At 35.0% G+C, this 21,990-nt stretch overlaps 1 protein-coding gene across 3 annotated transcripts in view; it reads right to left on the bottom strand.

Annotated features, from left to right (window-relative positions):
• The window catches only part of LOC136830297 (octopamine receptor beta-2R-like), a 639,505-nt gene that overhangs the window by 412,599 nt on the left and 204,916 nt on the right, over positions 1 to 21,990 (bottom strand). The window contains exon 1 of one of the 3 annotated variants that reach the window (XM_067089697.1): positions 7,453 to 7,599. The exons of the other annotated variants lie outside the window; for them this stretch is intronic. Coding sequence (XP_066945798.1) covers positions 7,453 to 7,484 — 32 coding nt within the window. The 5' untranslated portion in view covers positions 7,485 to 7,599. Of the gene's footprint in view, positions 1 to 7,452; positions 7,600 to 21,990 lie in introns of those variants that run through there. 3 annotated transcript variants of the gene reach the window in all.

The following is a 21,990-nucleotide window of genomic DNA, read 5'->3' as shown; positions in this document are numbered from 1 at the left end:
TTTGCAGCCCTCTAGCCTCCTCAGTAGTTTTTAAGATCTGAGGGCGGACAGAAAAAGCGGGGACGGACAGACAAAGCCGGCACAATAGTTTTCTTTCACAGAAAACTAAAACAGCAAAAATAAAACAGAAACCGAATCAAACTCAAACATAAAATAAGACCAGCTTAACCCCTTCGTCCTAGATAACGCTCTGTGACTTTCGCCAAAATAAAATGCTGTTAAAATGAAATTCCATTAGAGGCCAAAATACTTTTGTGTGTATCTCTCTCTCTCTCTCTCTCTCTCTCTCTCTCTCTCTCTCTCTCTCTCTCTCTCTCGCAGGTAATTAGCGAGACAGCGGCAGGCAGAAATTCATTAGCCTCGTAATTTTCAATTATTTGTGCAAATTGGACTTGGGGTTAATTAAGTTTTATTGGGAGACATTCGAGTTAAATGAGGCTTTATCCACTTTTTCTTTATTCTGTTTCGCTTTTACCTTCTGATGAGCCTAATTCGGGATTTCCGATGTGAATAAAGATGGGACGGCTATTTATTCTGACCTCGTGGCGAAAGGGGTCTGGCTGTGAATAATGGGGGGATATACACATCTTTGCGTCTATAAGTGAATATTTACATGATGTGTATATATATATATATATATATATATATATATATATATATATGTATAGATGATGTGTATTATATATATATATATATATATATATATATATATATATATATATATATATATATATATATATATATATATTTATATATTATATATATAGTTATTGAAATTTGATCAATACTAGCTCGATCATCAAACGCGGATAAACAATATTGGATTAAAAATTGATTTACAGTATATTAAATATGGCAAAGCATAATTACAACATTTTTAGCCACATACATTGTTGTTTTAAAGAGAAACCGAGCCTGCAACAGCCTGAGATATAAAAGTGAATTAACGAGACCTGAGAGAGAGAGAGAGAGAGAGAGAGAGAGAGAGAGAGAGAGAGAGAGAGAGAGAGAGAGAGTCTTGACATTATATGCATAAACACGACCCCACCACACAGCCCTCGTCCTGAAAATTGTCACCCAAAGCCTGATGCATAAATTGTAAACAATTCTCGTGAGTATTATCATGGTGCAAATTTTGACCGATAGAACTGAATATAGAATTTAGGCCAAAGGCCAAGCACTGGGACCTATGAGGTCATTCAGCGCTGAAACGGAGATTGAGAGTAAAAATAGTTTGAAAGGTGTAACAGGAGGAAAACCTTAAAGCAGTTGCACTATGAATCAATTGTCAGGGGAGGGTCGAAAGCAAGATGGAAGAAAGAGAATATGAAAGGAGGTACAGTAAAAGGAACGAAAGGGGTTACAGCTAGGGGACGAAGGCACGCTGCAATGAACTAAGTAATGCCTACAGTGCACCGCATGAGGTGCACTGACTGCACTCCCCCCTATGGAATTTCAACTCTATTGAAAAATATTTTTTTTGTGATTTCTGAGACTGGTTTGTTATCTGTTGTTTATATAGGATAATGATTTGTATAATGAAAGGATATGTTTCTCAATAAAATGCATATCTGTTCAGCCGAAGATGTCTGTGATATTGACAACAATGGTGAGTCATTATAATTTCGGAGAGTATCACAATGATAATGAACATTACAATGATTGCGATGATGACAATGATGAGTTCATTATAATTCCGGAGAGGTTATCACACCGATAATGAACATTACAGTGATTGAGATGATATTGAAAATTACAAAAATGATGACAATGTTGAGTTCATTATAATTTCGGAGAGTATCACAATGATAATGAACATTACAATGATTGCGATGATGACAATGATGAGTTCACTGTAATTCCGTAGAGTATCACACTGATAATGAACATTACAGTGATTGCGATGATAATGAAAATTAAATAATGATGACAATGATGAGTTCATTATAATTCCGGAGAATATCACAATGATAATGACATTACAATGATTGCGATGATGACAATGAAAACTACTACAATGATGACAATGATGAGTTCATCATAATTCTGGAGAGTATCACAATGATAATGAACATTACAATGACTGCGATAATGACAATGAAAATTACAATAATGATAAAGATATAGCAATGACAATGAAAGTAAGTTATAAAAGACTTAACTACCACGATGACGACAACAAAGGTAATAATGAAAATGGTGAGACAATGAATATAATGATTTTGAAACTGGAGACGAAAATAATGATGCTGGTCAAAATAACAGTGTTAAGACAACGGAAATAATGGTCTCATTGAAAATGATGTTTGTACAGGATAATGATTTGTATAATGAAAAGACGTTTTAGGTTAACAAGAATATTTGTTCAGTACGAATTTGGGACGTTACGTCACCTGACGCCATCTTGGTTCCAGGCCTCTGATGATAATGATTAATGATAATGATTGATGATGAAGCCAAAGGTAAGACAATGATTATTATGATACTGACAATGGGAATGATATGACATCGATGACGGTAATGGAAATGATGAAATAACAGTGAGATTTAACTGGCAATGATAATGAATGACATTGATAATGATAATGATATAATTAAAGAAACTGAGGAAATGTCAATAATAATGAAGAAATAGCGGGGAACAACCACTCGCATAACAGCTGTTGTAATCTTCGTCTGAAATATAATAACCTTTTTTTTTAATTAAGCGCCCTGTTTATTTTATCTTCATTCAGGACATTCCTATGATATGGGTCTGTAAGTGGCATTTTCTTCAATTTAGGTGTTTCATTAAGTATAGCTAACATTTTGTTAGTGCAATCCTCTCTGCTTTGAACGACTGCACCATATCCTTTGTCAGGTTTGCTAATGATCACAGAATTAATCTTTTCTAATTTCTTAAGCAAATTAATATCATCCTCAGTAAAAATCGGGCACATGCTAGACTTTAAATTATAGAAAAATTTGTGAGCTACTGACTGCACTTGTCTAACAATAACCTTAAAATCTTTTCCTGGTGAAACAAGCTGTTGTTTCAATCTGTTAACAAGGGATTCAAAAGAAAGGAAATATTTATGAAATTAAGTCTGTTAATTGGTAAGCGAAAGTTTAGACCAAAAGATAGTAAAAACAATCTTTCTATAATTCGTACCTAGAAAAATTATAAACTACTCTAGAAGGGCCACATGTTGTTAACGCATAGCATCGTCAACCCAAATTCGAAATTTTCCGTTTGTGCACTTTCGTATTCTGTTTCATTTTGAGTCACATTTCCATTCACTGCATTTTTCAGCACATAAAAATCGATAAAAGACGCAGTTTCAATTTCCTCTCGAGTTGCTCAATTGATTTACCAATGTAAGGCAATTTGCAGCAAAAAACTAGGTTCGGAACTTTAACAACTGGCATTTTAGGACTGTAAACATTTTCCAGAAAGAGCCTAATATGTTCAAAGATCAAATTGCTTGGGGAACCATTATTTGCATAAAACAAACAGGTCACTTAATTTTTTTTGAAAAGTTAATTATATTTCAGATGATAATGATCACAATGATGATGAAAATGACAGTCATAATGAAAATGACACTGATTGTGCTAATGACAATGGAAATTAGGCCTACAATAATGATGACAATGATATATCAATGATAATGAAAAGCTGTAAAAGAGAATTATCATGATAGTGACAATAAAGGTATAATGATTTTGAAACTGGAGATGAAAATAATGATGTTGGTCAAAATAACAATGTTACTGACCATGGAAATAATGGTCTAATTGAAAATGGTGTTAAAAATTATAATGACGGCATTTGATTCAATAATGTCACTTATGAACTGAAATATAATGATAATAAATAATGCATAGACTGTATGCTTTCCCACTGCCCTACAGAAATCTATACAACAAGAGCTGTCACTTCAACCTAACTTAGGTTAGGCCCAAGCCTCTTTCATAAATGTTTAGGTTAGGCTCAAGCCTATTTCATAAACATTTAGATTAGTCCCCAACCTATTTCATAAATATTTAGGTTAGGCTCAAGCCTATTTCATAAATTTTTGGTTAGGCTCAAGCCTATTTCATAAATTTTAGGTTAGGCTCAAGCCTATTTCATAAATTTTAGGTTAGGCTCAAGCCTATTTCATAAATATTTGGGTTAGGCTTAAGCCTATTTCATAACTATTTAGATTAGGCTCAAGCCTATTTCATAAATATTTAGGTTAGGCTCAAGCCTACTTCATAAATATTTAGGTTAGGCTCAAACCTATTCCATAAATATTTAGATTAGGCTCAAGCCTATTTCATAAATATTTAGGTTAGACTCAAGCCTGTTTCATAAATATTTAGGCTAGCCCCGAACCTATTTCATAAATATTTAGGCTAACCCCAAGCCTATTCCATAAATATTTAGGCTAGCCCCAAGCCTATTCCATAAATATTTAGGCTAGCCCCAAACCTATTTCATAAATATTTAGGCTAGCCCCAAGCCTATTTCATAAATATTTAGGCTAGCCCCAACCCTATTTCATAAATATTTAGGCTAGCCCCCAAACCTTTTCATAAATATTTAGGATAGACCCAGGCCTATTTCATAAATATTTAGGCTAGCCCCAACCCTATTTCATAAATATTTAGGCTAGCCCCAAGCCTATTTCATAAATATTTAGGCTAGCCCCAACACTATTTCATAAATATTTAGGCTAGCCCCAACCCTATTTCATAAATATTTAGGCCAGCCCCAACCCTATTTCATAAATATTTAGGTTAGACCCAATCCTATTTCATAGATATTTAGGCTAGCCCCAAGCCTATTTCATAAATATTTAGGCTAGCCCCAACACTATTTCATAAATATTTAGGCTAGACCCAACCCTATTTCATAAATATTTAGGCTAGCCCCAAGCCTATTTCATAAATATTTAGGCCAGCCCCAAGCCTATTTTGTAAATATTTAGGCTAGCCCCAAGCCTATTTCATAAATATTTATGTTAGCCCCAAGCCTATTTCATAAATATTTAGGTTAGCCCCAAGCCTATTTCGTCAATATTTAGGCTAGCCCCAAGCCTATTTCATAAATATTTAGGCTAGCTCCAAGCCTATTTCATAAATATTTAGGCTAGCCCCAACCCTATTTCATAAATATTTAGGCTAGCCCCAAACCTTTTTCATAAATATTTAGGATAGACCCAGGCCTATTTCATAAATATTTAGGCTAGCCCCAAGCCTATTTCATAAATATTTAGGCTAGCCCCAAGCCTATTTCATAAATATTTAGGCTAGCCCCAACACTATTTCATAAATATTTAGGCTAGCCCCAACCCTATTTCATAAATATTTAGGCCAGCCCCAACCCTATTTCATAAATATTTAGGTTAGACCCAATCCTATTTCATAGATATTTAGGCTAGCCCCAAGCCTATTTCATAAATATTTAGGCTAGCCCCAACACTATTTCATAAATATTTAGGCTAGACCCAACCCTATTTCATAAATATTTAGGCTAGCCCCAAGCCTATTTCATAAATATTTAGGCCAGCCCCAAGCCTATTTTGTAAATATTTAGGCTAGCCCAAGCCTATTTCATAAATATTTATGTTAGCCCCAAGCCTATTTCATAAATATTTAGGTTAGCCCCAAGCCTATTTCGTCAATATTTAGGCTAGCCCCAAGCCTATTTCATAAATATTTAGGCTAGCTCCAAGCCTATTTCATAAATATTTAGGCTAGCTCCAACACTATTTCATAAATATTTAGGCTAGCTCCAAGCCTATTTCATAAATATTTAGGCTAGCTCCAAGCATATTTCGTAAATATTTAGGCTAGCCCCAAGCCTATTTCATAAATATTTATGTTAGCCCCAGGCCTATTTCATAAATATTTAGGCTAGCCCCAAGCCTATTTCATAAATATTTAGGCTAGGCTCAAGCCTATTTCATAAATGTAACATTTAAACTAAATCTACAAGACACCACTGTAACCTACATTCACAAAAGCCTACCTATATTAAAAGCAATCATGTATGATAGGCCTATTACACCTTGCTCCAAAGGAAAGTGAGGTCAGGTTAGTCTAGGTCTTGATTCGATTAGGCTACCAAAACTGAAAAACGAGTCTCATCTGAGCTATCATATTTCACATTAACAGCTGCTGCATTTCGTGTTTGCTTTGTATAAATGCTCAGTTGTTAGTAAATCTAACATTTACCTGTATGCTAAGGAAACAACATTCCTACAAGCAGCTGAAACTTTCAGGAATGAAGTGTAACAATAAACAAGAAAAGGTCAACAATCATGAAAACTAGGCGTACTCTTCGTATGTCGGGTAGAAATGGGACTATGCTAATCTAAGGATAAGATCTTATAGACTACTCGAGTTAGGCCACAATCATGGTGAAATATATTTAAGATATGGATACCTATTTTCATTTGGGTAAAACTTTACTTTAGTTGTGAGGCCTGATTCCCGCCAGTTGTCGACCGGGACAGGTTCTTCATACATAAATAGACATAACCTTTCCTGTAATGTCAAGTCCTGACCTAACCAGATCTTACCTATCTAACCTAACTTACGGTGACATGCCCTGACCTGGGTTACAAAAAGACCCGTAACCTGTCCCGGTTGATGTAAAGTTTTTCCTTCTTTTTGTAGCAGTCAAAAAATACCCATCAACAAATATGCAATATCAAAACCTGAAGAACTAGACATGTGCTAATCATAATAGCCCTCCACGTGGAATTGCTTAGGTTAGGCTAATACATGTTTTATGGTTCCATAAAAACAATATGTTCCAAGACCTTTGGGAAATCTGTCTAGCCAAATTCAAAAACATAAAAAAGGTGAATGATGAAAATTGTGTTGGTTAGGCCTATTCCACCTAACCAAATGAGTTATGAAGATAGGCGATTCAAGCCTACTGTATTGTTGCTACCAGCTGTGTAAAATAGGCCTAGGCGAGGCCACCTTACTGCGCTGAAAATGAACTAGTTTTTTCATATATTTCGAAATAAAAGGGTTTGTTACCTGAATAAATAAGGTCATAGCCTAATCTTGCGCTAGGCCTATGCTTCTCTCATTTACATGATACTTGAGGTATGGTGATGGGATATTACACTAGTTTATGCCCAAACTACAATTTAAACATAACAAAATCATGTACGTACACCAGGCCTATTCCACTCCTCTATAATGGAAAGTGATGCCGAGCTACGCCTAGGCCTAGTTTCTGTCATTGAAACATTTAGCTTAGTATATCGCCTCATACAACATATGCAGCGAAGGTTATCTACTTGATTTATTTCGTTACACTGTAAAGATAAGGAACTAATATGAAACTATAAAAAAAAGGCTGCAAGCTACAGAAAACATGAATACAAGAAACCTACACAAGGCTACGAGTTCCTGTCTCACTGTGGCTCAGAAGCTCGCTGGAAGGAAGAATATTTCACGACTTACTTGCATATTATGGGACTAGGATTCGATAACATGGAGATACGACCGTAAAGGACACTTCAGTTCGAATACTTGAACTATAATCAGTGAATAGCTATTAGCTGGTAAGTGGCACAACTCGAGGACAACTGTTTTTGTGGATATCGAACGTGTATGCAGGTAGGACGGTTTTAAGATCCTTGACATTTTATTATTAAGAAAATAAATTAAAAACTGAAAACTATTACCACGTGATGATACGCCAACATATCCTTCGCACCCAAAACAAAATATTCTTTTCATAGAAAATCTGGGGCTACTACTGTATAGTATATCTACCATCCATTTTCTACATTTGAACCCCAGGGGCTAGTACTAAATACGGCGAAACAGCGTAGGTGAGTCACTGTTTCGCCGTGTTTAGTACTAGCCACTGGGGAATCAAATAGTTTTGTATATCGTTTGAGGAAGTAACTGTCATAGGCCTTAATTGGGTTGTTTGGTAGGTAGCATCCTCACTTTTGGTAGGTGGCGAATAGCTCGGTAGATATACTATAGTGGCAACCGAAATTTTAGATTTTCATTTCGACAGACCCTTAAACCTTCGTTGTCATTTTATTATGAAGAAAATACATTAAAAACTGATAACTTGTACCACATACGAATCGCCAACATATCCTTCGCACCTGAAGCAAAAATATTCATTTTATAGAACATCTACGCAATACGAAAACGCCGATTTCATTTCGACAGTCCCTCTCGACCTCATTAGCAGGCAATCTCCATTCGACTCTTCGCACCAAGAATACATCAATTATCGTATTTAAGGGTCTTCATTAACTTGGGGCTGAGCTCTGCATATCCGATGGAGTTAATTGGTGGTAAGCCACTTACGTCCCAGACGCCACGAAATCCACACGTATTGAGGACAAAGACACTTTTTGGGCGGTTTTTTTAAGGACATTCTGACCGCGCTTATTTCGTCATTGTTGTTTCAACCGCGAGGATTCATTAGGCTCAGGTCGGGAAGATCGTTATCCGACTTCATTGCATAAAAATTAATTTATGAAATATAAATTTTTATTCACAACTTGGCAGGAAAATAGCTGTAAAATATTGACAGGACAAGACAATTATAGATTAACCAAAAAGTACATCTCGCAAAAACACATGAAATATAATCATTATTCGTAAACAGCGGATAATTGCAAACCACTCAAACGACTTTGGTTAGAGATAATGTGAAGGGTATGAATGAAGGATCGGTTTCCAGGAAATTTAACTGGAAATTTAACTTCCTATCTTCAACCTCAGTTAAACAGTTTTAAAATTTGTTTATTCAACTTCAGTTTACTAGTCTTAAACTTCAGCTTACCGGTTATGAATTTCCTTCAGCTTCAATTTGCCAGTTTTAAAACGTCTTTCATCAACTTCATATACTTCCATTCTTTAACTTCAATTTCCCAGTTTTAAATTGCTGTCAACCTCAATTTACCAATGTCTTTCTTCAACTTCAATTTATTAGTCTTGAACTTCCATTCTTAAACTTCACTTTAAAAGTTTTAAAGTGTCTTTCTTCAACTTCAGTTTGTCAGTTTGAAACTTCCATTCTTCAACTCATTTACCAGTTTTAAATTCCGTTCAGGTTCAGTTTGCCAGTTTTCAGATGTCTTTCTTCAGCATCAGTTTCCTATTCTTAAACTTCCTTTCTTTAACTTCAATTTACCAGTTTTAAACTTCATTTCTTCAACTTCGATTTATCAGTCTTAAAGTTCCATTCTTCAACTTCACTTTATCAATTTTACAATATTTTTCTTTAACTTCAGTTTGTCAGTCTTAAACGTCTATTCTTGAACTTCAATTTACAAGTTTTGAACTTCCTTTCTTCAACTTCAATTTATCAGTTTTAAAATATTTTTCTTCAACTTCAGTTTGTCAGTCTTAAACGTCCATTCTTGAACTTCAATTTACAAGTTTTGAACTTCCTTTCTTCAACTTCAATTTACCAGTTTTAAAATGTCTTTCTTCAACTTCAGACTGTCAGTTTTAAACCTTCCATCCTCAAATTCTGTTTACCAGTTTCAAATAGCCTTTCTCCACTCCTTTCTTCTATCTGGCTGTCTAACCTCTCTACAACCTCTGTGACGCTTTCTCCCAGTTCCATCTTTGGATCCTTGTAATCTACCTTCGCTACATTACTAAATTACAATAAAGAAAATGTAATTTGTCTTGCCTACATTACGAAATTACAATAAAGGAAATGTAATCTACCTTCCCTACATTACTAAATTACAACAAAGAAAATGTGATCTGTCTTCTCTACATTACTAAATTACAACAAAGAAAATGTAATCTGCCTTGCCTACATTACGGAATTACAATAAAGGAAATGTAATCTACCTTCCCTACATAACGAAATCACATAAAAGGAAACATAATCAACCTCTCCCATACTACGAAATTTCTGGATCCCTTCATCTTGCTGTTCAACTTCTCGAGCTCCCTCTATTCACTGTCTAGAGCAAGCACTGAATGGCGTCTCAGACCCTGGCTTGACAGCCAGAATTTCATGAGGCAAATAATAAACTAATAGTTGACGATGCACAAAAAAAGATGAAAATGCAATATAATAAGGTATTACAACATCTCCCATCTTCTATACAGGAATGCAACATCCTGCGTAGTTTATATAATGTTTGCTTCGTCTAGGCCCTTCTGCGGGATAGAAAAGAAGTATACCTTAGTTTTACCAGACCACTGAGCTGATTAACAGCTCTCCTAGGGCTGGCCCGAAGGATTAGACTTATTTTACGTGGCTAAGAACCAATTGGCTACTTAGCAACGGGACCTACAGCTTATTGTGGAATCCGAACCACATTATAGCGAGAAATGAATTTCTATCACCAGAAATAAATTCCTCTAACTCTTCATCAGCCGGCCGTGGGAATTGAACTCCGGCCCATCGTGTGACAGTCTGAAGCTCAACCGGCTCGGCCAACAAAGGGGTAGTCTGCGGGATAGAAAAGAACCAGTTTTCCTGCTGAGTGTAAATGACTGAGCAGAAATTGTTTTATGCAGGCTACAGCTGTGGAGATATGAGTAGAGCAGACGCATTTGTTACTTCAGTGGGCATTTTTTTTATTTCAAACACTCGAGTAAAACACGCATTTTTGTGCTTGAAAAAACAAAACTAAAATTAAAAATTAAAAAAAAATTCCAAATAACTTTGGTTATAAAAAAATTCGCAGAAACACACTCAAATGAACAAATACACACATTGCTCATTCCAGATCGTATTCTAAAACACAAATGCACTGTAAATACACACACACACACACACACACACACACACACACACGAACACCCGTATACAGTCTTAGCCTGTGTATTCCAACATCCGTTTTACCAGTGTCTAAGGACACTCGATGGTCGTGTCATTAACAAAGTCAGCGAATAATTAAACAAGTAAAAAATGCGCCGAATTTTCTTCGGTGCAATCGAGTTTTCTGCACAGCGTATAACGCTGCATGAAACTTTCAGCCGCGGCCCATTAAACTCAGCCACGGTCCGGTGGTGGCATGTGTTATCGGTACCTCACCGTGCCAGAAGTACGATTATGGCTAACTTTAACCTTAAATAAAATCAAAACTACCGAAGCTAGAGGGTTGCAATTTGGTATGTTTGATGATTGGAGGGTGGATGATCAACATACCAATTTGCAGCCCTCTAGCCTCAGTAGTTTTTAAGATCTGAAGGCGGACAGAAAAAGTGGGGACGGACAGACAAATAGCCATCTCAATAGTTTTCTTTGACAGAAAACTTAAAAAGCTAAGAGTTAATTCTTATTTTAGTATTTTACTTTCAAGTCTGTAGATTTTTCGTTTGTATTTAACTAATTGATATTTCCATGACGTTGTAAGGTTTTAGTTCATCAATACTGTCGAATTCATTTCTTTGAGAATAATATCCACTCACATACACACGCACTAACACACAAACGACGACGATGCAAGCATGCACAAACACTTTTATATTTCCAGTTTTATTCCAACATTAGTGATACGAACTTATTATTATTATTATTATTATTATTATTATTATTATTATTATTATTATTACCAAAAATAATATCAATAATGATGATGATAATAACATCCAAGATAAAACAAAGAAATGGCAAAGCGAAAGGAAGAATAACATTTAAAAATAAAACAAAAACAAATAAATGATTAAAGAAATAAAATAAAGATAAATAGATGAATAGTATAACTCATGTATATCGAATTCCCAGAGAAAAAAAAGATTAATTAGAGATCACATCCCCCAACGCACACAGATACACACGCACACTCACGCACACTTGCGCACGCGCACACAGCTCGCAATATACGTTGGACTCCCCGGAAGCGATTCGGAATAAAAGGAAAAAAAAATTAATGGATTCCGATACCGGTGAATTAAAGAGCCGGTGTAATTATCGGAGAGCAAACGACCCCCTTAATATATGGGGGATTACCTCAGCTGTTGTTTATTACCTTTATTACATTAATTACATTTGAGAATTACGTCTGAGAAATTTTGACGTACCTTGATGATGTTACTATATTTCTACCGAAGCACTTGTAGACTACTTTTCCTACATTAAGGAGTTACAACAAAGAAAATGTAATCTACTCTGCCTATATTACGAAATTACAACAAATAAAATGTAACCTGTCTTGCCTGTATTATGAAATTAGAACAAAGAAAATGTAATCTGCTTTGCCTATATTTAAAATGACAAAAATAAAATGTAATCTGTCTTGCCCATAATATGAAATTAGAAGAAAGAAAATGTAATCTACCTTGCTTATATTACGAATTACAACAAGGAAATGTAATATGCCTTGCCTATATTATGAAATGACAAAAATAAAATGTAATCTGTCTTGCCTATATTATGAGATTAGAACGAAGAAAATGTAATCTACCTTTCCTACATTACGTAATTACAACTGAAAATATTTAATCTACCTTACCTAGATAGAGAAATTACAACAGAGAAAATGTAACCTGCCTTGCCTATATTACGAAATTACAATTGAGAAAATATTATATACCTTAATTACGAAATACAACAAACAAAATGTAATCTGCCTTTAACAAATGAAGTAATTACACCAAATTACAAAGATATCTTTGAATGAAACGCTGTCTTAGTAGTAGAAACCTTTGGGAAATTACGAAATTACATCAGTAAGACATACACGGATTGAATTTTAGTTTTCTGTAAAAGAAAACTATTGTGCCGGCTTTGTCTGTCCGTCTGCACTTTTTTCCGTCCCCCCCCCCTCAGATCTTAAAAACTACTGAGGCCAGAGGGCTGCAAATTAGTATGTTGATCATCCACCCTCCAGTCATCAAACATACCAAATTGCAGCCCTCTAGCCTCCTCAGTAGCTTTGATTTTATTTAATGTTAAAGTTGGCCATGAGCGTGCATCTGGCAACGATATAGGATAGGCCACCACCGGGCTTTGGTTAAAGTTTCATGGGCCGCGGCTCATACAGCATTATACCGAGACCACCGAAAGATACATCTACTTTTAGTGGCCTTGATTATACGCTGTGGCGGCTGTACAGAGAACCCGATTGCGCCGAAGAAACGTCGGCGTATTTTTACTTGTTTTATTATTATTATTATTATTATTATTAGAAGAAGAAGAATCAGGAAATTGCGACCGAGAATCATAAATCCACGAATTATAAATATTTATCTTTTTTAAAGGAGAGTCCGATGGGAGGGGCAATCACACACCCTTATCTAGAGCACAGGATCAGGGAGCACAAGGAAGAAAAGTGTAGGATAAGGCAGACTGACGGGTGGTACGAGGTACGAGAGTACCTGAGAGCAGATAGGACCAACTCTGCACCAACTTTTTCTTTATCATTTGATAATTTGATTAAATCCATTACGAAACTACCAAAAAAAAAAAACTTCCTTATCTAGCCCAGGTCCGGGGAATAGAGAAAAGAAAATTACAGGATAGGGTAGACTGGCGGGTGATACGACAGTGTTTGAGAGCACGTGAGATCAACTCCTCACCAACTCTTTCCTGTCAGTTAATCATTGTATCAAATCCATTACGAAATTAAAAAAAAAAATTCTATGGTAATTAATGAAGCTATCTAATCCAGCTCTTCCAGTTAATGACGTAAGGAATAGAATGGAATATAGAATTCAGGAACAAAGGCCAAGCGCTGGGACCTATGAGGTCATTCAGCGCTGAAAGAGAAATGGAGAGCTGATAGGCTTGAAAGGTGTAACAGGAGGAAAACTTCATGGTTGCACTATGAAACATTTCTTAGGAGAGGGTGGACAGCAAGATGGAAGAGAAAGAATATGAATGGAGGTACAGTAAAAGGAATGAAAGGGGTTGCAGCTAGGGGCCTTAGGAAGGGACGCTGCAAAGAACATTCAGTAATGCCTGCAGTGCACCGCGTGAGGTGCACTGACGGTGGAAGAGTAATAAAGTTGTGCTTACGTGAGATCATTAATCGTATTGCTTTCTAATTAAAAGGTCATTCAACATTATCTGATATTATTATTATTATTATTATTATTATTATTATTATTATTATTATTATTATTATTATTATTATTATTATTATTTTAGTAGACGAAACCTATTCACACGGAACAAGGACACCAAAGGGGCCACTGACTTGAAATTCTTTAAGCTTCCAAAGAATGTTGGTTTCAACCTCCCACCGCAGCAGACCCCCCCCTAACACTGCAGCAGTAACTGATCATGATACAGAGCCGGTGATTTTCCATCGCCCTGGGGGAGACGTGAACCCGCGACATCTGAGTGGCATGCCAGGACACTAACCACTATACCAGCGGACCAGTTTGATAGTATGATCTTTTTTTATTTTTTATGTAATTATTAATTTTATTTAGTAGCTAAACAGATGAATATTTATAAAGAAGAGGTCTTCATCATTTTTCCCTTTATGAAAATTACACAAGTACCTTTCGTTTTTAGTTGATGAAATACATCCGGTTGAATCTACATTATTATTATTATTATTATTATTATTATTATTATTATTATTATTATTATTATTATTATTATTATTATTATTATTATTATTCCCTTCCATTATATTGCGATCCAAGCTTCAACAAAATAAAATAAAACAAGAAAAAGGAAAAATAACATGTATAAATATATTATACACACACACACACACACACACACACACACACACACACATACACACATATCAAAGAAGACGACAGTCAACAAAATATATTTCGTGTTATATCATCATATGAAAAAATACACATTAATCTAATATATATATATATATATATATATATATATATATATATATATATATATATATATATATATATATAATATTAAAAATAAATGGAATATACAGTTTTTTCTTTTAGATCCTCAACATATATACATGTATATTAAAAAGCAAGTGAACTAAACAAAGATAAAAAATAATAAAAATCAAGTAAAAGCACCTGTTAGACCAAAAAGTTGGAGACAGAATGACCAGAAAATGAGAGAGAAACAACGAAGAAACTGACTCAAGCCAGATACAGTTGTGCAGAGGAAGTGTGTGAGTTCAACTTGGGCACTAACTGCTTAATGAATAACGATTCTAAAATGAGCAGTTCATGAAAACAACTTGTTTGGCCCAAAACAGAGAAGTCAGAGTATTCGATATTGGCTTTACATATTTTAGCATGATTAGCCTCCGTTATGTCTTTCTGATGTTGGAAAAATTCAGACTTTTATTGGACAGTCTGCAACTTTTCGTGCAATGGTTAACGACTTTATGTGAATCAGCCCTGACGCTCAGCAATCGTTTAGCCGATCCCAGGTATGTCCCCGAATTACATTTGGGGCAAGTATATTTATATACGGCTGTCTTCTTTCTTACCAGTAGGTGGATTCTGGTTTTCTTGGCAGCCAATGAGAATTCGACTACACCAGAGCTTGGTATGAATAAAGCCACACGCTCTTTGTGTCTCCAGACTCATCTCAACCACCCAGAAGATGACCAACGGGCTGGTCGAAACATTTCGACAGAAGAACTGCAGAAAAAGTACCAAGAAATCGCAGAAAAAGTACCAGGGAAACTCAGAATCCATCTACTGGTAAAAATGAAGACGTCCAAGATAAGGCACCGTTGAACTCTACGGACTTTCAACACCAGATTTCAATAACTACTCTTTTTAGGATAAAATTCTGCCGTAGAAACGCTGCATAAATCCACCGAAATATGAACATTGGCCAATTATTGACCAATGTTGACATGCAAGAACGGCGAATTATAAGAAAAATTGAGAAAACGCAATATAAAATCAATTCGCACAATGCAGCTGTCATTTTCAACAATATTATTATTATTATTATTATTCTTATTATTATTATTATTATTGCCCATTCTTTTTAGTATTATTATTATTATTATTATTATTATTATTATTATTATATTGGACAATAATTCACCAATGTTCATTTTCTATTAAGAAGCAATGCATTAATATAATAATAATAATAATAATAATAATAATAATAATAATAATAATTATTATTATTATTATTATTATTATTATTATTATTATTATTATGCGTTGCTGTTATTGTTATTATTATTATTATTATTATTATTATTATTATTATTATTATTATTATTAAGAATATAAGACATCTCATTTACAAGAAGACTACAACTTGTTCCAATAATATACCAAAAAGACTCATCATTTGTCGTTTCAGAATCCTTGGCAGACAGATATTCTTCCTACCCCGAAGATCCTTGCTCCCAATCATTCCTACTTATTCCGATGGGAATGATTTAAAGGAACGAGACGGTACGGAATTCCAGATTGCCTGGAATGGCAAGAATTCCTTGGAATTTAAAATGCATCTTCTACGAGGGGCAGCCATTTGCAGGCCAGGTCATATCCGGTCACGTCACTGGTAACATGTGACCTTTTCCACACGACATAGATAGATAGATAGATAGATAGATAGATAGATAGATAGATAGATAGATAGATAGATAGATATAAATATATATATATATATATATATATATATATATATATATATATATATATATATATATATATATAAATTATTTACACACACACACACACACACACATATATATATATATATATATATATATATATATATATATATATATATATATATATATATATATATATATATATATATATATATATATATATATATATATATATTTACGAGCAAGTATGACGAAATTCGTTGAACGAGAAGTCTATTAATTTTATAAAAAAAAAAAGTTGCATCTAAATCTAAATATGATAAAATTATGTAAAAATAATTAAACTCGCTGGATATGAAGCCTGTAAATATGATGAAATTCACTGAATTATGAAGCATAGATACAGTGAAACTTTTTTATGAGATGTGATGAAATACTTTTAAATATAATGACACGTTGAATACAGGGTGCTAATGCAATGACACTCGTTGAATGCAATTGATGAATATAATGTCAGTCGTTGAGTATAAGGTGTGAATATAATGACATTTTATTAATACAATGTATAAATATAATGACACTCGTTAATGTAACTGATAAATATAATGTCACTCGCTGAATACAAGGTGAATATATAATGACACTTTTTGAATACAAGGTGAAAATATAATTACACTTTCTGAATACAAGGTGAAAATATAATGACACTTTTTTAATACAAGGTAAAAATATAATTACACCTTCTGAATACAAGGTGAAAATATAATGACACATTTTTGAATACAAGATGAAAATATAATTACGCTTTCTGAATGCAAGGTGAAAATATAATGACACTTTTTTAATACAAGGTGAAAATGTAATTACACCAAATGTAACTCTTATATATAATGCAACTCGTTGAATATAAGATGTAAATATAATGACACTCGTCGAATACAAGATGTAAATATAATGACACAAGTTGAAAATAAGGTGTATATAAAATACTTGTTGAAAATAACTGGTAAATATAATGACACGTTATAACTGGTAAATACAATGACACATTATAATTGGTAAATATATTATTTAATTTCTGTAATGGTGGTACATGTTTAAAGGTTCATACAATTAATTTTGAACAAAACATATATTTTGTGAATCGTGTTGAATTTCAAGTGCACATATGATGAAAGTCCTTTGACTTGATATGTAAATATAATGAAACATTTGTTTGCATTTAAACGTTAATTAAAACAAGCAAAAAATGTGCCGAAGTTTCTTCGGCGCAATCGAGTTTTCTGTGCAGCTGCTACAGCGTATAATCAAGGCCACCGAAAATACATCTATCTTTCGATGGTCTGTGTATAATGCTGTATGAGCCGCGGCCCGTGAAACTTTAACCATTGCCCGGTGGTGGCCTTTTCTATAACGTTGCCAGTAGCACGATCATGGCTAAATTTAATCTTAAATAAAATAAAACTACTGAAGCTTCAGGACTGTAATTTGGTATGTTTGATGATTGGAGGGTGGATGACCAACATCACAATTTGCAGCCCTCTAGCCTCAATAGTTTTTAAGATCTGAGGGCCGACAGAAGAAGTGTGGACAGAAAAAAAGTGAGGACAGAAAAGTGCGGACAATAAAAGTGCGGATAGAAAAAAGTGAGGACAGAAAAAGTGCGGACAGAAAAAGTGCGGACAGAAAAGTGTGGACAGAAAAAGTGCGGACAAAATAAAGTGCGGACGGGTAGACAAAGCCGGCACAATAGTTTTCTTTTACAGAAAACTGAAAGGCAAAGTGTATTTGAAGATAGGATAATGCTGACTGAAGAATTATGGGGAGAAAACAAATATACGAAAAGTATGGAAACTTTTAAAAGGCATTGAAAGAAATATAATCTGCTACCTTGAACGAAAAACTGTGACATACGTTAAGAGCGACCCAGAGCGAAAATTATGGGAAGGATTCATTGCTAAACATTTAAAAAATATATAGGAAAAATATGAAATTTTTAAACGTAATTGAAGAGCATAATATCTGCTAAACTGAAAAAAAAATTATGAAAATATGATAAGAGTGATTCTCAATTAAAATTATGGAAAGGAACCATTGCTAAATATTAAAAAAATTATAGGAAAATGAGAATTTTAAAACCTGCTAAACTGACTTAAAAATGAAACGAAAGGTAATGCAAACGATCAGAATGGGATGAAATGTGACTCCAGAATTGACAAGAATTAAAATAATAACTTACCAAGTGTCAAGAAAATTTCTGCAGATAATCTGATGAACATGACTTACTTTACAAACATCATAAGGCCCCCCAAAAATAACGGGTAGATGACAAGTCAGTATTCGTGAAAACGAAAAATGCTAAAACTTCACGTAAACTCAGCGAGGAATTTTGCAAATTCCTCAGTTGAAATCGGATTATAGACATAAAAATTTTCGTTTAAAAAAAATAACCGAAAAATAAAATTGAGACCACTAAAATTCTCGAAAGAGCGAAAGACACCGAGAAAAAAGTGACGAGGAGATTTGAGAGGATTGCAATTGCGCCACGTCTGATGATTTTGCGTTTTGGAAATGGTGTCATTTCGTTCGGTATGGGAGGTTTTTTAGACATGAGTGCTTTTAACAGCGTCTTTATAGGTGAAGAGTTCCGCGAATATTTGATTTTGAGCTCCGGGAGATTTTCAAAAGAATTTCGCCATCTTCAACTACTTTGCAAAACAAAATCTGAGATGCTACGCCACTGGATCTCTCTCTCTCTCTCTCTCTCTGCCTTACTGCCTCATTCTCTCTCTCTCTTCCAGCCTTACTGTCTTATTCTCTCTCTCTCTCTCTCTCTCTGCCTTACTGTCTCATTCTCTCTCTCTCTGTCTCTCTCTTCCTGCCTTACTGTCTTATTCTCTCTCTCTCTCTCTCTCTCTCGATTTCTCTGCCTCTCTCTTTCTACCTTACTCTCTCTTACCTCTCTCTCTCTCTCTCTCTCTCTCTCTCTCTCTCTCTCTCTCTCTCTCTCTGAGCCAATGGTAGACTAAAGATACAATTTCCTCTCTCACTCTGTCTCCTTCATTCTCTTAGCCTTTAGCAGTACACGTGTAAAGCTCTCTCTCTCTCTCTCTCTCTCTCTCTCTCTCTCTCTCTCTCTCTCTCTCTCTCTCTCTCTCTCTCTCACACACACACACACACACATTGCCAATGATAACCAAAACATATACCGTCTCTCTTTCGTTCTCAAAGCCTGTAGCAGTACACCTAGAAAGCCAGTCTCTCTCTCTCTCTCTCTCTCTCTCTCAGATACATACACATACACACACACGCTCGCACGCACGCGCAACTTTATAAACCCGTGGCTGCATGGGGTCTGACCAAAGCATCACGGTTAAAATATTCATGAGATATTTTCACCACCGTGAGATGGTGGCCAGTGCAAAACTTTTGATAAAAGCAAAATATTAATTTCATCAGGGAAGGCTGACAGTACCCTTGGCACCCCTCCTCCCGAATCACCCACCTACCCACTTGCCTACCCACCTACCCATCCCATACCCTCCCAGCCATTATTTTGCACCTCTCCCACCCCCTACCCCTTTGCCCATCTCTCAACTTTGTAGAAACATTTGATGGGAAAAATATCGTGACGGGAAGATATTATATAAGCAACTTTTTTCTTTTTTTCCTTGACAGGGAAAATTAACTGGGAGACACTTCAACGGAGTTTTCTCTTATAACAGGCTCCGACTAAGTGAACAAATATTCTTTCCCTTCCCTTTCCTTTCTTTTCCCTTCCCTCCCTTTCCTTTCCCTTCCTTTCCTTTCTTTTCCCTTCCTTTCCTTTCCTTTCTTTCCTTCCCCTTCCTTTCCTTTCCTTTCCTTTCTTTTCTTTTCCCTTCCTTTCCTTTCCTTTCTTTTCTTTTCTTTTCCCTTCCCTTCCTTTCCTTTCCTTTCTTTTCCCTCCCATTCCCTTCACTCCCTTTCCTTTCCCTTCCTTTCCTTTCTTTTCCTTCCCCTTCCTTTCCTTTCCTTTCTTTTCTTTTCCTTTCTTTTCTTTTCTTTTCCCTTCCTTCCTTTCCTTTCCTTTCTTTCCTCCCATTCCCTTCACTCCTTTCCTTTCCCTTCCTTTCCTTTTCTTCCTTTCCTTTCCTTTTTCTTTCTTTTCCTTCCTTTCCTTTCCTTTCTTTTCTTTTCTTTTCCTTCCCTTCCTTTCCTTTCTTTTCCCTCCCATTCCCTTCACTCCCTTTCCTTTCCCTTCCTTTCCTTTCTTTTCCTTCCCCTTCCTTTCCTTTCCTTTCTTTTCTTTTCCCTTCCTTTCCTTTCCTTTCTTTTCTTTTCTTTTCCCTTCCCTTCCTTTCCTTTCTTTTCCCTCCCATTCCCTTCACTCCCTTTCCTTTCCCTTCCTTTCCTTTCCTTTTTTCTTTTCCCTTCCTTTCCTTCCCTTTCTTTTCCCTTCCTCCTTCCTTACTTTCCCTTCCCCTCCCTTCCCTCCCTTTCCTTCCTTTCCCATCCTTTCCTTTCCTTTCCTTTCCTTTCTCTTCTTTTCCCTTCCCTTCCTTTCCTTTCCTTCCCTTTCTTCTCCCTTCCCCTTCCCTTACCACCCCTTCCCTTCCCTTCCCCCATCCTTTCCTTTCCCTTCCATTCCCCTCTTCCTTTTCCTTCCCTACCCTTATTGTTTATCAATAACCCTTTTTTCGAACGAGGCCATAGGCGACACCTCTACGAAATAATCGGGTTTGGGAACTTTCCGAAATCGATCACTGGGCGATGTCATTTTCGGGGCGGTTGAACTTTAACCCTGATGATTTCGGGCAGGCGGGACGGAGGGAGGGGGTTGGAAAGAGGACCACCGGAGATTTTAGGGTTCCTCTTTGTGGTGGGTGGGGTTGGTGGTATTCTCTTTATTTTATGGGGTTCTGGAATTCTCTGTTTTGTATATATAAGATTTCCTTTTAGTACGATTGCACTTATGATTATGTCTACACAGGTGTTATATTATTTATGGCAGATGTTACACACACGCGCACACACACACACGCATATATATATGTATATATATATATATATATATATATATATATATATATATATATATATATATATATGTATATATATATATATATATATATACATATTATATATACATACACACATATATATATAAATATATATATATATATATATATATATATATATATATATATATATATATATATATATATATATATATATCTGTGTGTGTGTATATAATAAACAGGACAGAGAGAAGTCCAGAAATCATTTCTTCTTTTTCTTCCACCAACGTTTCGGGTATCTTTTCCCATCATCAGGGCTTCAATAAAATTGATTTGGTGTAAATAAAAAGAAGAAATAGTTCCCAGTATTCTCTCTGTCCTGTTTAATAATAATAATATTATTATTATTACTATTATATATCTCTACATATATACAGTATATGTATGTATACAGTGTATATATTATATATATATATATAAAAGCAAAAGTTTGTATATTTGTTTGTCCACCATAGAAA

This window comes from Macrobrachium rosenbergii, chromosome 46, assembly GCF_040412425.1.
Source record: "Macrobrachium rosenbergii isolate ZJJX-2024 chromosome 46, ASM4041242v1, whole genome shotgun sequence".
In the NCBI taxonomy this organism is placed as follows: Eukaryota; Metazoa; Arthropoda; class Malacostraca; order Decapoda; family Palaemonidae; genus Macrobrachium; species Macrobrachium rosenbergii.
Note: the sequence above shows the minus strand (reverse complement) of the source record. Positions and strands in the feature narration are given on the sequence as shown.